General features: G+C 55.3%; 3 protein-coding genes across 3 annotated transcripts in view; all 3 read left to right on the forward strand.

The window, feature by feature from the left end:
* LOC114866075 (F-actin-uncapping protein LRRC16A) overlaps positions 1-8,705 on the forward strand; it is a 14,032-nt gene extending 5,327 nt beyond the window's left edge. The window contains exons 5-37 of the mRNA XM_029167716.3: positions 1-42; positions 144-241; positions 323-393; positions 494-567; positions 655-730; positions 814-902; positions 972-1,066; positions 1,199-1,389; positions 1,477-1,554; positions 1,653-1,729; positions 1,815-1,919; positions 1,992-2,061; positions 2,177-2,258; positions 2,333-2,432; positions 2,511-2,565; positions 2,629-2,801; positions 3,778-3,846; positions 3,923-4,016; positions 4,097-4,195; positions 4,264-4,395; positions 4,466-4,588; positions 4,660-4,835; positions 4,922-5,009; positions 5,080-5,232; positions 5,302-5,368; positions 5,448-5,698; positions 5,778-5,890; positions 5,972-6,401; positions 6,519-6,546; positions 6,620-6,796; positions 6,869-6,940; positions 7,534-7,938; positions 8,023-8,705. The exon at positions 1-42 is cut by the window's left edge and continues 80 nt beyond it. Of these exons, the coding sequence (XP_029023549.1) occupies positions 1-42; positions 144-241; positions 323-393; positions 494-567; positions 655-730; positions 814-902; positions 972-1,066; positions 1,199-1,389; positions 1,477-1,554; positions 1,653-1,729; positions 1,815-1,919; positions 1,992-2,061; positions 2,177-2,258; positions 2,333-2,432; positions 2,511-2,565; positions 2,629-2,801; positions 3,778-3,846; positions 3,923-4,016; positions 4,097-4,195; positions 4,264-4,395; positions 4,466-4,588; positions 4,660-4,835; positions 4,922-5,009; positions 5,080-5,232; positions 5,302-5,368; positions 5,448-5,698; positions 5,778-5,890; positions 5,972-6,401; positions 6,519-6,546; positions 6,620-6,796; positions 6,869-6,940; positions 7,534-7,938; positions 8,023-8,135 (4,066 nt within the window). The 3' untranslated portion in view covers positions 8,136-8,705. The remainder of the gene's footprint in view (positions 43-143; positions 242-322; positions 394-493; positions 568-654; positions 731-813; positions 903-971; positions 1,067-1,198; positions 1,390-1,476; positions 1,555-1,652; positions 1,730-1,814; positions 1,920-1,991; positions 2,062-2,176; positions 2,259-2,332; positions 2,433-2,510; positions 2,566-2,628; positions 2,802-3,777; positions 3,847-3,922; positions 4,017-4,096; positions 4,196-4,263; positions 4,396-4,465; positions 4,589-4,659; positions 4,836-4,921; positions 5,010-5,079; positions 5,233-5,301; positions 5,369-5,447; positions 5,699-5,777; positions 5,891-5,971; positions 6,402-6,518; positions 6,547-6,619; positions 6,797-6,868; positions 6,941-7,533; positions 7,939-8,022) is intronic.
* A 76-nt stretch (positions 8,706-8,781) lies between these two features.
* On the forward strand, positions 8,782-11,209 carry LOC114866163 (secretagogin-like). The gene is made up of 11 exons (XM_029167887.3): positions 8,782-8,917; positions 9,143-9,213; positions 9,422-9,514; positions 9,626-9,715; positions 9,817-9,873; positions 9,977-10,054; positions 10,120-10,175; positions 10,390-10,435; positions 10,523-10,582; positions 10,717-10,785; positions 10,865-11,209. The coding sequence occupies exons 1-11, from the start codon at positions 8,860-8,862 to the stop codon at positions 10,988-10,990; spliced, it is 804 nt and encodes a 267-aa protein (XP_029023720.1). The 5' UTR covers positions 8,782-8,859; the 3' UTR covers positions 10,991-11,209.
* A 201-nt stretch (positions 11,210-11,410) lies between these two features.
* On the forward strand, positions 11,411-12,646 carry LOC114866166 (uncharacterized). The gene is made up of 3 exons (XM_055513111.1): positions 11,411-11,616; positions 11,691-11,734; positions 11,805-12,646. Exons 1-3 carry the CDS (start codon positions 11,426-11,428, stop codon positions 12,521-12,523), a joined length of 954 nt encoding a protein of 317 aa, XP_055369086.1. The 5' UTR covers positions 11,411-11,425; the 3' UTR covers positions 12,524-12,646.
* The last annotated feature ends 1,760 nt before the right edge of the window (positions 12,647-14,406 follow it).

A 14,406-nucleotide genomic window follows, 5' to 3' on the forward strand; every position in this document is an offset into this window, starting at 1 on the left:
CGGCACCTGTGTGCAGCAGATCTGCCCGTCCGGGTCTCCAGTGTAGGTCCCGTCCGCCACAGAACCCACCGGGCCCAGACGAGTTCTGCTGGCTGAAGCGCCTCTTAGTTAACGCTCTGCTCCTCTTCCTTGCTTCCCTGAAGGAAGGTGATGCGGCGGCTGAGTCTGAAGCCTCCTGAGAGGGCGGCGGCGCTGCAGGCCGTCTGGGACGAGCAGGGCCCGGCCGACGTCGGACCCTGCGGTACTGCAGCCCCTGAACCCGAGTGACTGGGCCCATCAGCCGTTGGCGTCTGTGCTTAACGTTTGCTCCGTGTGATTTCAGGAGGTTTCTCCCATCAATACTGGTGTGTGTGTGACTACCTGGGCCTGCCGTACAGGGAGGAGGTCCAATGGGTCGGTGCCTTCAATGCTTCCTCGTATGATTCTCTTGTCTTCACCACCAGTCTCTGAATCCAAACTGATCCGTTTGGTGGTTTGTGTGGACTCCCTCCAGGACGTGGACACCATCTACCTGACGCAGGACAGCAGAGAGCTCAACCTGCAGGACTTCATCCACCTGGAGAACAGGTGCCTCCTCGTGTTCACGCCTGTGACCACTTGTTGAATGGGTTCCATTGGATTGTTTGGATGATGGTGGACGGCTTTGTGCTGCAGGGACCTGGTGGCGATCATCGCTGCGCTGGAGTTCAACCAGTGGTTCAGCAAAGTGTCGGCCAAAGACGTCAAACTGGTAACGACTCAGACTCTCGCACTCGCACTCGCATAAGGTCCACTACAATACACATGACCTCATGTAAGTTGCGTCTCATGCAGTCGACAGACGTGTGTGATCAGATCCTGAGAGTGGTGGCCCGGTCCAACCGTCTGGAGGAGCTGGCGCTGGACAACGCTGGACTTCGAAGGTCAGAGGTCAAACAGGAGCTCAGTGTTTGTGCGACTCTGACTCTAAACAACCGTCTTTTCCCCCTCAGTGACTTTGCTCAGAAACTGGCCGGCGCTCTGTCTCAGAACCCGGCCTCCGCCCTGCACAGCCTCACCCTGAGCAACAACTCCCTGGAGGACAAAGGTCGCACACTCACACACTCACACACTCACACATGGTGCAGCTGGGGGCGGCTCCATGGGCCCTTACTCGTGGAGCGGCTGCTCCGTAGCGCCCCCGGTGGTCGTCTGGTGTGTGACGCCGTTGCCTCTGCAGGTGCAGCAGCTCTCAGCGCACAGCTGGCCAAGCTGCCCATGGGCCTGAGGCAGCTGAACCTGTCCAGGACGTCCATGTCCCCCAAAGGCGTGAACAGCCTCTGCCAGGCTCTGTGCTCCAACCCGGTGGAGGCCTCCACCCTCACACACCTCGACCTGTCGGGAAACGTGCTGCGAGGCGACGACCTGCAGGTGAACGCAGGCCTCCACTCCAGCTGATGGGAGCTTTCGTTTGGGCTTCAAGGTTTCAGCAGCAGTGTTTGTTCTTCTCCAACGCAGAACCTGCACAGCTTCCTGAGTCACTCCAACTGCGTGGAGACGCTGGATCTGTCCAACAGCGACTGCTCCTTGGATCAGGTGAAGGCGCCTCCACCAGTCAGGATGCGTAAAAAGACGAATGTGAGCGGTTTGGTGCAGTTTTCCATCCTTTGCTGAAGCTGGTTTCTGTTTTCCAGGTTTGTGCATCGCTGCTCAGAGGATCTTTGAAGCATCTCTCTGTGCTCAACATGTCGAAGACGGTTTTCTCTTACAGGCAAGACATCAAATAAGATGATGCTGGGAGGCTCCTCTTCAGGATGAGCTTGTTGTGATCACACTAACTCTCCTGCCTCCAACAGGAAGTGTAAAGAAATCCCCTCGTCCTTTAAGCAGTTCTTCAGCAGTGCCCAGTCTCTGAGCTCGGTCAGTCTGTCGGGAACAAAGCTGCCTCTGGAGGCTCTGAAGTAAGAAACCTGAACGCTGCTGTTCGAGTTGCCGTCCTCTAGAATGGGTCTGAGTTGAAGCTCTGTGTGCAGGGCGCTGCTGTTAGGGCTCGGCTGCAACCCGAACCTCAGCGATGTGTCTCTGGACCTCAGCTGCTGCGAGGTAAAGCCGCCGCTGAGCTTGGGTGGTGTAACTGGGCCTAATGCGGATGTGAGAGGGTTCAGTAGGACGTTGAACAGCTCTGCGTTGTAGCTCAGTGATCTGTGTTTGCTCCCAGCTGCGCTCAGGAGGCTCCCAGATCCTGGAGGGCTGCATCGCCGAAATCCCCAACATCTCCAGCCTGGACATCTCTGACAACGGTGGGTTTGTAGACGGATATTGAGGTGAAGCCGACTGTGACTGTGGTTCACTGGTGTTTGTGCTGCGCGCTCAGGCCTGGACATGGACCTGACCACCCTGCTGGTGTGGCTGGCCAAGAACCGCTCCATACGACACCTGTCGCTGGGCAAAAACTTCAACAACATCAAATCCAAGTGGGTCACAGACTGAGTGACAGCAGGTTCCGGTACCGGTGGAGTAACTGCAGCTGTTTGTGCCTTATGTGTCTTCAGGAATGTGGCTCAGGTCCTGGAGAACCTGGTCCACATGATTCAGGAGGAGGAGTCGGTGAGTGACGCCTTCAGCAGCTCGTGCCTGTTGTGCTTGTGTTAAAGCGTCCGTCTTCTGCAGCCGCTGACCTCGCTGTCGCTGGCCGACTCCAAGCTGAAGGCCGACCTGTCCATCGTCCTCAACGCTCTGGGCAGCAACGCGTCTCTGACCAAGCTGGACATCAGTGGAAACGCCATGGGGGACATGGGGGCCAAGATGCTGGCCAAAGCCCTGCAGATCAACTCCAAGCTCAGGTGAGCGGCGGAGGCTGCGAGCGTGCGTCCGTCCGTGCGAGCGTGCGTGTGAGCGAGCGTGGGTGCGTGCGTCCGTCCGTGCGTCCCTGCGAGCGAGCGTGGGTGCGTGCGAGGGAGCGTGCGAGCGTGCGTGTGAGCGAGCTAGCGTGGGTGCGTGCGTGCGTGTGAGCGAGCGAGCGTGGGTGCGTGCGTCCGTCCGTGCGTCCCTGCGAGCGAGCGTGGGTGCGTGCGAGGGAGCGTGCGTGTGAGCGAGCTAGCGTGGGTGCGTGCGTGCGTGTGAGCGAGCGAGCGTGGGTGCGTGCGTCCGTGCGTCCGTCCGTGCGTGCGTGCGTCCCTGCGAGCGAGCGTGGGTGCGAGGGAGCGTGCGTGCGTGGTGTGAGCGAGCGTGGGTGCGTGCGAGGGAGCGTGCGTGCGTGGGTGTGAGCGAGCGTGGGTGCGTGCGTGCGTGTGAGCGAGCGTGGGTGCGTGCGTCCGTCCGTGCGTCCCTGCGAGCGAGCGTGGGTGCGTGCGAGAGAGAGGGGCGTGGGAGAGGGTGCGAGGAGCGAGCGGGGTGTGGGAGTGGGCGAGGGTGGTGTGGTGCGGTTGTGAGCGAGCGTGGGTGCGTGGGTGTGAGCGAGCGTGGGTGCGTGCGTGGGTGTGAGCGAGCGTGGGTGCGTGCGTGCGTGTGAGCGAGCGTGGGTGCGTGCGTCCGTGTGTGCGTGCGTCCCTGCGAGCGAGCGTGGGTGCGTGCGAGCGAGCGTGCGTGCGTGCGTGGATGTGATCGAGCGTGGGTGCGTTCGTCCGTGCGTGCGTCCGTCCGTGCGAGCGTGCGTGTGAGCGAGCTAGCGTGGGTGCGTGCGAGCGTCCGTGCGTGCGAGCGAGCGTGCGTGCGTGCCTGCGAGCGAGTGCCTGTCCGTGCGTGCGTGCGTGCGTGCGTGCGTGCGTGCGTGCATGCGTGCCTCGCTCGGCAGGAACCTCTGATTCTGTGTCTCTGCAGGACCATCGTGTGGGACAGGAACAACATCAGCCCTCAGGGCCTGCAGGACGTAGCTGCTGCTCTGGAGAAGTGAGTGCTGGTGGGGAAGCGACCCGACCTGCTGTGGTGCGTTGGCAGCATTGACATGAAAGCGTCTCTTCCTCAGAAACTACACCATTCGTTTCATGCCTGTCCCCATCATGGACGCAGCTCAGGCCCTGAAGGCAAACCCCGAGAAGACGGAGGATGCCTTACTGAAGGTCACGGCGCGGGTTCAGGAGGCTTGGCTTGGGCCGGCAGCATCCTTGTCCTGTTCACTGAGAACACGTTTGCGTTGCAGATGGAACAGTACCTCCTGAGGAACCACGAGACCCGTAAATACCTGCAGGAGCAGGCGTACAGGCTGCAGCAGGGAATCGTCACCACGACCACTCAGCAGGTGGGAACACGTCTCAATGTGCCTTCTGACGCTGACATGAGAGCTTGACCTCTGACCTTTGTGTGTAGATGATGGACATGATGTGCGTGAGGGTGCAGGATCACCTGAACTCTCTGAAGAGACCGTCTGAGTCCATCTCGGTTCTGGAAGACATGAAGGTGGCGGAGAACTTCATGAAGGACGCCAGGAACTCCAAGAGGGTAAGACCTCGAGACGCAGGTCGCACCTTCTGCTCAGGGTCGACTAACCCACCTCACTGCTTTCTACCAGCTGCTGCCGAACCTGTACCACCTGAAGGACGGAGGCGCTCAGGAGGCTTTTGTCGGAGCCGTTCAGGGGAAGCTGGAGTCGATGGCCGGCGAAGTGGCTGAAGTGATGGAGGAACAGCTGCAGGTACTGAAGCAAGCGAACGTGACAGGCGTTGAGTGCAGCAGGAGGCCTGAGCTGCGTGGTCCCGTCCTCAGAACATGCTGGTGTCCATGGTGGACTCTGCTGAGGGCCTGTGTCCTCACGTGATGAAGAGGAGCAACCTTCGTCAGGAGCTGCTGAAGTCCGGCGCCGGCAGGATGACGGTGCCCCGAAGCTTCGTCAGCTCCACGCTGCTGGAGCAGTCGGGGGTCGACATCATCAACAAGATCAGGTCTGCTGTGAACCTCACTGAACCCAAACCAGACGCGTCCTCGTACAGAATCAGCCTTATTCAGGTCCACTCTCTTTCAAACACAGTGAAGTGAAACTCGGCATGGCGTCGTTTTTATCGGACCGCATCGTGGACGAGCTGCTGGAGTCTCTGTCCAGATCCCAGCACACTCTGGTTGGTGTCTGCCTGCCTTCCGATTGGGCTCCTGTTTGTGTCTCTCATTTGTCTCCTCGTCCGTCTGCAGGCCGAGCACCTGATCAGGAAGCCCTCGGTGCATAAGGAGCCTCAGACGGAGACGGAAGTCCTGGACGAGATGGTTCTGCAGCCAGGGAACCACCATGCGGTCCACAACCCAAAGCAGAGCCAGCACGACCCGGAGGACACGGACCCCTGCCTGGTAGGACACGCGTAGAGTTAGAGTTTCAGACTTAAGGTTTGTGAATCAAACAGAAACCTGTCTGTGCAGATGACGCCTAAAACCAAGAGGAAGAGCATTCTGGTGCGGATGCTGCGTCCTGTGTCTGTGGCGTTTGGTGAGTGAGGCACCACCGCTCCGCCCTCGGCCTGTCAGCGCCTCCGGACCCCACACGCCCTTGTCTCCTCTGCACACAGAGATGGAGTTCGACCTGGACAAGGCTCTGGAGGACGTGCCCATCCACTGCGAGGACCCTCCTCTTCCTCCGGCTCCGCATCCGTCGGACAGGACGTCGTCGTACTGTGAGGACCTTCCTCCTCCACCCGCTTCACCCGACGCAGACTCCACCTACGTGACGGAGCTGCCGCCGGTGGAGCATGTGATGCTGGAGAGTCAAACCAAGCTAAGACCGAAGCCCAAGAAGCGGACGAAGCCCAGCAGGCAGCACGTAGGAGCCGTCGCAGCAGGAGCCTCGTCTCTGAGCTGCAGCGCCGACTTCACCGTCTGTCGTTTGTGCCGCTTCTTAGCGGGAGACCACTCTGGACTCGGCCCAGGACGCAGAGCAGGACGGCACCATGGGAAAGCTGGACGAAGGCCTGGACGACTTCTTCTCCAAGAGAGTCATAAAGCTGAGCTTCAGGTGAGCGACAGGCTCAGGTGAAGCTTGGTCCTGATGGTTTAGAGGTTGTTTATTTACTGTGTGCTTCACTCTGATCGTCAGACTTCCCTCTGTCAGAAGTCCCACCTCCTGCCCACAGGAGGCCACGGATAAGAAACGGGAGTCGAGGAGGAGCGGCTTCTTCAACCTCATCAAGTCCAGGACGTCCCGCTCAGAAAAAAGCCACGGCTCCGCCTCCGTCCCTCCACCACACACGGGTCCCCTCTCTCCTCAGGCCTCCTGCTCCGTCAGCCCCGTGAGTGAAGACGCAGCCAAACCGGCTGCAGAGCCGCAGCACCCGCTCCACGGACCTCCGGCCCAGGAGCGCGCGGAGCCTGAGCCGCCGGCAGCTCCACCCGTGGCTAAAGAGGAGGAGAGGAAGGTGGAGAAGAAGGAGCACCCACACCTGCCGCGCCACATGGGGGTTCCTGTGATGGGACTGGACCTGCTGGCCGAGATGAAGGCCAGGCAGGAGAAAATGGCTGTGAAGAAGGTGGGTTCAGAACCGCGTTCACAGAACCTGAACCAGAACGTGACGAGACAGTCCTGGAAAATGTTGTGTGTTTATATTTCATGTGTTTAGTGAAAACCCAACCTTTGTCTGTTTCAGTCGGAGTCTGTGTTGGACGGCGATCGAGGTGAGTTTATTACAGTTTCCTGTTTTCCAGTCGTACGTTAAGCTACAAAACGTCAAGGTCTTTTTATCTGCAGCCAAACTGGAAGTCCATCACTCGGTGCCGGCAAACGCTGGCGAGTCCAGACCAGAGCCGGGTCCCAGGTCCAGACCAGCAGGCGTCACGCTGAAACCGCTCCCACCCCAGAACGTAAAGCTCCCCCCAGGGTTCCCCCCCCCCGGTCCCACCAGCCCGGTCAGCGCCCGCGTGCACGGTAGGGACGGACCCGGCCGGCGCCGGACCACGCGCCGCTCCTCCGCTCACCCTTGTCCGTCTCTGCTCTCAGATGACAGGCCGCTTCCTGCTCCGCGCCTGAGGAGGGCGTCGTCGGAGCAAGACAAGGAGAGCGTCAGCGAATGTCAGTGTCTGCGTCAAAGCGCTTCCACTGGAGCTCATCATGTTCTTTGGTAGAAAATCAGGGGAGAAAATGTCTAGAGCTCCCTCCTAAAGGGAGAGGAGCAGCCGTGGCTCCATCATGCGATGAGTCAGTCGCTGTGACACCGCAGCCCAACGCTCAATTAACCAGGTGACATGTAATGAGCGCTTTGGAGCGGACGCCTCCTCGCGCTCATCGAGGTCCATTCCTCTGAGCGCAGATGCTGCTTCCAGCCTGACGCTGTGGGACTTTGTGGCTCCACACTTGACTTGTGTAATTATCACTTCTGGAGCCTTTCTTCCTTAAAAGGCCTTTTTCTTCTGTGTAATCAAAAAGGCGAATGGTCTTTGTGGTGCGGATATTTTTACGACCAAGCAAAGGGTAATTTGGACGTGTCAGCGGCTCCTTAGCAGCGAGCAGGGAGTCGTCACTGAGCTGGAACGCTTCCAGGCGTTATTTAGGAAACGGAGCCGAGTTCTGTGACACCAGCTGGTGTTAGGACCGACTCCTACATGTAAATGTATTCTGTAGCTGAGCTGCAGCACAGATTCTTCACTTTGTTCATGTTTTAACAGGTGAGCTTCACGGGGACAGTGGCGACGCCTTTGACCCGGTCGGTTCCGGGCCCGCTGCCGGGTCTGAGCCCGCGGCCGGTTCTGAGCCCTATTCTGAGCCCGCGGCCGGTTCCGAACCTGCGGCTGGTTCTGAGCCCACGGCCGGGTCCAAGCCTGCTGCCGGTTCTGAGCCCGGTTCTGGGCCCTCTGCCGGGTCCGAGCCGGCGGCCGGGTCCGGGCCCGCGGCCGGGTCCGAGCCCGCGGCCGGGTCCGAGCCCGCGGCCGGGTCCGAGCCCGCGGCCGGCGGCAGACAGTGGTCGTCTCTGAAGAGTCCAGCCCCAGCACGGGAGGAGGAGCGAGAGCGGACCAGGTCCCTCCCTGCTCACGGTTGGGCTCCAGCTGACACAGACCACGTGGAGCCTTCAGGTCTCGTTGCTTGCAATGAAACGTGCTGAAGACTGTCTTTGCTGCCGGTTCCTGCCGTGTTCTCAGCCTCTCTCTCTCTTCCAGTGAGGGCTCCGTCTCTGGAGGAACCAGACCTCAGTCCAGCTGAAGACAGTCCAGCTCTGGCTGCTGACAGAGGGTCGGGGGACGAGTCCAGTGACGGCGCTCCTTCAGTCTGACACCAGTTTACAGCACTCAGCATCGCAGGGATCCGGTCCCAGCAGCAGTTGGACCAGAACCGAAGGGCTTCCACCTGGGAGCCGTCTGCGCTTTTTATTCTGGATGAAAAAATCTAAAATGTGCCTTTTACAGCTTGAGAAGCTAATGCTCCCACTCACTGTGTTCACGCCATCGTCTGATGAGCTGATGCATCAGAACATGACAGAATCCTGGTTTTCCCAGAGATTCTTCTGTCACCACCTAAAAGCTACAGTCAAGCAGTCCTTCCACACTTTCTGTTGCTTCTACGTGTCCAGATGTTCACACTGTCCCACATTGTCCATCATGCTGCACCTACTGTATGTATCACTGTACTTATAACTAACGCCTGTCGGAGTCTCACTGTACAAACTCTGGTTGTAACAGATGAATGATGTGTTGAATGGGGTTTCATTTAAGGTTCCTGGTGGCGGTTTTCATTTAAATGGAGAGAATCTTGTTATTTTTAAAACCCAGTTCAGTGTTTTGTTCTGAGATGAGACCTGGAGCTGTCCTGTATGTTTACACCAATAAACAGTGGTTTACTGGTCGCCCCCCGTCTCCCTCTCTCCCTCCCTCACTTCATATACAAGCTGCTGCGACTGTTCCCTCTCATTTGACGAGGAGGCGCATTCACACAACGATCCTTTCGCTGGTTCATCGCCGCGTTCTCTCAGCCCCACCTTCGGACTGGTCTTCAGCGCCATGGACCGGCTGGACGCAGCAGGCTTCCTACAGATCTGGCAACATTTCGACGTGGAGGGTAACGAGTCAATAACCTTCATATCGTCAAGCATTTGTGGTGACCATTCCTTAATAATGGTCTGATATTAATGATGAGCTGAGATGAGTCTGTTTAATTGAAGCAGGGACTTTAACTGAAGAAGAGACGGTGAAGTTATCGGTTAAGGTGTTTTGATAGAAGTGACTCTTGATCTGATTCATTCCTGCAGAAAACGGACTGACCAGCTGCGCTCTGTGCTTTCAGATGCCGGTTACATCGAAGGGAAACAGCTGGACGCCTTCTTTAAGCACATGTTGGAGAAGCTGGGGGTGAAGGTGAACACATTTACCTACTGTCATATGTCACAGACTGAAGCTTCAGTTGTTACGTGCTACATTTTAGCATATTTTGTTCTTCACTTTATCGTCCGTTTATTGAACACAGCTCCTGTTGATTCGCTGACTGTTTGTAGCATCTCACTTACGTTACCTTGGTTAACATTAGCACGTTTTCCTTTTGCCTCCTGGTTCCTGCTGTTTTTAGAGGGACGAGATAACGAAGGACAAACTCCGGAGACTCAGGGACAGATTCAAGTCGGCGTGTGACACAGCTGGCGGTCGTCTGCAGATCCAGGAGGTACGAGTTCCTGTGAATAGATGTTGAGTGACGTCAGCGTGGAGGAGGAGGACGAGGCCTGATTAAAGTAGACCAGAAAGCAGATAACACACGTCAGCCCTCGTGTTGCAGATGGCGACCGTGATGCTGCCTGAGGAGGAGAACTTCCTGCTCCTGTTCCGCAGAGAGACACCGCTGGACAACAGCGTAGAGTTCATGAGGGTGAGGTCAAAGGTCAACATAGTCCCCTCATTAGTCCCCACGTGTCACAGCCCACAGATTCAAAGGAGGGTTAACGTTGTCTTCACTGCTGCTTTGTGCAGATCTGGAGAAGCTACGACACCGACAGCAGCGGCTACATCTCAGCCGCTGAGCTCAAGGTAACTGCTGCCAACACTAACTGCAGCGTCAGACAGAACCACATTACAGCTGATGCCTTGCTCATGGGGCGTCACCGTCGTCCGTGGTGTGTGTGTGCTCCAGGGCTTCCTGCAGGACCTGTTCCTCCAGCACCAGAGGAGCATCACAGCGGAGCAGCTGGAGGCGTACACGCTCACCATGGTGGGTGGGGGGGGGGGGGGCGGCTAACGAGACCGAGACTCATTCCAAACCTTTTCCTCCTCTAGATGAAGATGTTTGACAAGAACAGGGACGGCAGACTGGACTTGAACGACCTGGCCAGGTACCGGTGACACGAGTTATGTTTCAGAACCAAATCACTGTAGGTGAACGTTGCCTTGTTGCCATGGTAGCATGGAACCCGGATACAGACGAGAGGTTCCCATGGGATCAAGATCATTGGAAAAGTTCGGAGTGAATGTGGGAAAGGGACAAACATTGAAATATGTTGTGAACGAGGTGTTAAAAGGCTAAAAAACGTCTCTTGTGACTCACAGAATCTTGTCCCTGAAAGAAAACTTCTTGCTGAAGTTTAAAATGGACGTAAGTCTGTAATGGAGCTTGGAGTCACGCAGTCCAGACTGACTCCTCATGAGCTTCTTCACGTTTGCCTGATGTGTTTGCTCGCAGGCCTGCAGCCAGGACGACCGGAGGAGGGACTTTGAGAAGATATTTGCTCACTACGATGTTGTAAGTTTGACTGTAAACGTGCTGCTCAGGTAAAGAGGAGGAAGTGAGATGATGGAAAGTTGATGGAAACGCCACCCTTCATATATTACTTCATACAGGTTGTTGTAATAATTCAAAGGTGTGAATGTGTGTAGAGTAAGACGGGCGCGTTGGAGGGCCCCGAGGTGGACGGCTTCGTCAAGGACATGATGGAGCTGGTGAAGGTACCGCCTCAACATACAGCCTCGCAGCCCTTATGACCCAGTACGCAGCCGACCTCTGACCTCTGACCTTCCGCTGCAGCCCAGCCTCAGTGGAGCAGACCTGGACAAGTTCAGGAAAGCGCTGATGGGCCACTGCGACATCAACGGGGACGGGAAGATCCAGAAGAACGAGCTGGCTCTGTGTCTGGGCCTGAAGCTCAGTTAGCCCCCCCCTCCCCCTCCTCCCCCCTATCGGCACATTGACTCAGTTTTCCTATATTTTCTGTATTTAAATGAGGACAGGTTCAAATTAAGTGAATTAAATGTAGAGTGATAAATCAGCCTGAAATGTAGTGTGTTTCCTGACTGTGTATTTATTATACTGTGATGTGCTGAGACATGAAACAGTGTTTGCATGAAACCAAGAATAAAACATATCAAACAAGTCTGCCGTCTCTGCTCAGTCTTTAGCCTGCACTCATCATAATCATCATCCACATCAGTGGATCAGTCGAATCAGTCCTAAGGTCAAAGGTCAATGATGACACGGTTCCATCATTCACGGTGAATTAGGTCATAAGCAAAGGATTTTATAAAAGGTTACAACCATAAAGGCAGATCAACAGAATGAACCAGAACGGCTGCTGGTCATGATCCCAGCATGCACTGGGGCAATGAACTGAAGACAGCGTGTGACGCTCAGCAGCAGCAGGTTGTAGTCTGCTCGTTAGCTGAACGCAGGCCACCTGTGCAGGTTCACAGCCAGCTCTTCTTCTCACTGCAGCGGCTCCAGCGCTGCTCCGTCGCTGCTCTCGGCTCCTGGTGCAGCATGTGTTCTGGCGTCAGTGTGAGGTAGCTCTGATTCTCGTTCATTTGGCTTCTTCTCCTGCGGCTGCCGCTTGTGTTGACGCTTCTCCTGCCTCCAGGTCGCTCCTCTTCTCGCTGCTGTTCGCTGGGCAGCTGGCTACAGGTGAGTGCTTGTCCTCAGCAGTTTGCAGTTGCATTTCGAATGATGGACGTGTGTAAATGCTGTGTTTTAGCGTTTCGCTACAGAAGGGCAGATCCCGATAAAGCGAACGCTGAGCGGAGCTGGACCTTTCCTCAGAGACACCAGCCCGCTTTGCTGCGATCCAGGGTCAATGCTGCACAGCACAGTCTCCCTGATGGCTCGTCTGAGGCTCTGAGTCCTGCTGTAGGTTCTGTAGGTTCTTATGGACGACTCAAAGGTGGTTCCAGGATGGTGAGCCGGGTCTTTGGCTACAGGCCTGGTTCAGTCACAGACACCATGGACCTGTGGAGGTTTGTGTTGCCACCGATGCAGAAGGGGAACCTGTACCCGCTGGGTGTTGTGTCCAGTCATGCCATTAGGATGACGTCAGGTCACCAGTCTGAAGCCAAGGCCCAGCAGCCAAACCCCCCGTCCCAGCATCAAGGGTTCCAGCTGATCCCAGCAGGCAGAACACCGCAGCCGAGCTTCCCCGCGCTCATCCCCCAGCTGCCGGGCTCGTCCAACAGCTGGGCCGGGCAGGCGCCGGCTTCGCCACACAGCAACCGCTTCCATACAGGCGTCGCTTCAAGTCGTGGAATTGTCATGCGTGGAGGTCCAAGGCCCGAGGCCCAGGACCCCCCGGCTCGGACCCAAAGCAAAGCTGGCAAGTGGGACGTTCCCTGGAAAGGAGCGCTTGGTTCTGTGGCGCAGTTACCCGACTTCCTGCCAAGGGTTCCCAATGCAGAGGCTGCTGGGTACCGCGCTGGGTGAGCGTTTGGACCGGCGCTGCCGGCGTTTGGACCGGCGCCGCCGGCGTTTGGACCGGCGCTCCTCAACGTGCACGCTTTCCTCTTCAACATGTTTGTGGCATTAAAGTGTTTGTTCTGCTCTCGCTGCCTGTGACGTCTTTCAATGAATTCTAAACAAACCCAGTGTTGGGTTCAGTTCATCTCCTGGGGTCCAGTCGAGCCTGGTTCTCCTGCTGACAAACATTTCATCTACATTTAAGGTGAGACTCTAGTTTAACGGTTTGTGAGTTTGGTTCTTTCTGCCCAGCTGCAGGACGGGCTTTAAATTAGCGCTACAGCGGCAGTTTGCCACGTGGGTGGTTGCTCTCAGGGAAATTACAGAGAACCGTTGGACGGCCCGGCCCGGCCCGTCAGGCTGCAGAACCTCCGCCACGGGCTCGCGGTTCAGCAAACGGCTGCTTTTTACCGCAGAGAACGATGTGGCTTCACAGGCGCAGGTTGAGGGTTCCACCGTTGGTGGAAGCAAAGTCCTCATCAAGAGGGTGATACACGAGAAGAACCGAGCCAGAACTGCTCTCAGTGTTTGAGCAACTTAATGCCTGTTTGACAGAAAAACCAGTAAATCATCAGTTTTCAGCTTCTGTCCTCAGTTTCCTCCCACTCGTTGCTGATGGTTGTTATTAGTGGAGTCTTGTGTTTGAGGGCTGATAATAACAGAGAGCTGCCCTTGTGTGTGTGTGTGCCCTGTCATTAAGCAGCTGACCCAGTGTTGCCTGTAAAGCTGAACCCAGATCTGTCCTGCAGCTGCTCAGCCGTCCTCCTAAGCTTCATTTTTCCAGTTGCGGCTGCTGTGTTGGACTCGGCATCATGTTTCTACAAAAAAAAAAAAAAACTGGCCAAACCATTCCTTCTACTGCAAATGTGCATTAAAATCTGAGTTGTTCATTCACTCTGACACATGATGAAAGTTAAAGCTCTCATTGCTCACATTAAACAACATTTTAGTTTTGACACCGGCAACACAAGGTGGTTCACACCTGGTTTTCTCCAATCACCCCCTGAACAAGAAACGGCGGCGTTTTCAGTGTTTGGTGTTGCGTGTTCGGAAATGGCCACTAGGCGTCAGTGTGGATTTAAATATGATAAATGAGCTCACCTGAGAGGAAATTAATCATCGCAGCCATTTTTTCTTCGCTTTTTGAGTGCCAAGTATTATTAGAAGTCAATCCTGTAGGTTTAATACTTAAAACTGATTCGAACATGAGGCAGAAACAACAATAAGCTGCTAAATTATTAATTAATTATTAATTAAATTAACCGACTCCAGAGTGAAAATTGAAATGTGGAATTTTCTCACTATACTGTACAGATCGCAAAAATAGATTCTAAAAAAGTGAAGCAGAACAAAAGTAGATGGTTTAGTATAATGTTTTATTTGCATATGAATAACAGTTATTTACATTATCTGTGTAAATATTTGGAACCATCATTTCCATGCGGCTCGGCCGAAAAAAATGTTTGACAGCGATGTCAAATATACAGACATTCCGAATCGGTCAATCTAGACGTGGAAGCGCGTCTTCGGCGACACGCGGATGCTTTTGACCAACGGACAGGAAGTGGAAAAAAACGATCACCCACAGGTAAACAAACCTTTAATGGGAAAACGGCATAGTTTAGAGAAGTTGCTCAACTGCTGTGAGTGAACTTATTTTTACTTTTGGGAAATATGTCCCTGCTTTTGTTTTATTCATAGCTTGTTTGCATAAATTACAGAAGAGGTGGAACCGGAAGTGCGTGAACGAGCTGACCTTGATTTATAGAGTTTGGTATTTTGATAATCTCTTGTTTTGTCACGTTAACCGAATATTACAATGTTACTACATCATAGTAACGAGACGGAGA

The sequence above is a fragment of the Betta splendens genome, chromosome 11 (assembly GCF_900634795.4).
Source record: "Betta splendens chromosome 11, fBetSpl5.4, whole genome shotgun sequence".
Classification (NCBI taxonomy): domain Eukaryota; kingdom Metazoa; phylum Chordata; class Actinopteri; order Anabantiformes; family Osphronemidae; genus Betta; species Betta splendens.

What these genes read in the sequence shown, in the direction of transcription:
- LOC114866163 (XM_029167887.3), top strand. Translation starts at nt 8,860, where the DNA reads ATGGACCGGCTGGACGCAGCAGGCTTCCTACAGATCTGGCAACATTTC. An exon ending in TATTTGCTCACTACGATGTT is followed by an intron (nt 10,583 to 10,716) that starts GTAAGTTTGACT and finishes GAATGTGTGTAG; the next exon opens with AGTAAGACGGGCGCGTTGGA. An exon ending in ACATGATGGAGCTGGTGAAG is followed by an intron (nt 10,786 to 10,864) that starts GTACCGCCTCAA and finishes CTTCCGCTGCAG; the next exon opens with CCCAGCCTCAGTGGAGCAGA.
- LOC114866166 (XM_055513111.1), top strand. Translation starts at nt 11,426, where the DNA reads ATGCACTGGGGCAATGAACTGAAGACAGCGTGTGACGCTCAGCAGCAG. An exon ending in TGTTCTGGCGTCAGTGTGAG is followed by an intron (nt 11,617 to 11,690) that starts GTAGCTCTGATT and finishes TCCTGCCTCCAG; the next exon opens with GTCGCTCCTCTTCTCGCTGC. An exon ending in CGCTGGGCAGCTGGCTACAG is followed by an intron (nt 11,735 to 11,804) that starts GTGAGTGCTTGT and finishes GCTGTGTTTTAG; the next exon opens with CGTTTCGCTACAGAAGGGCA.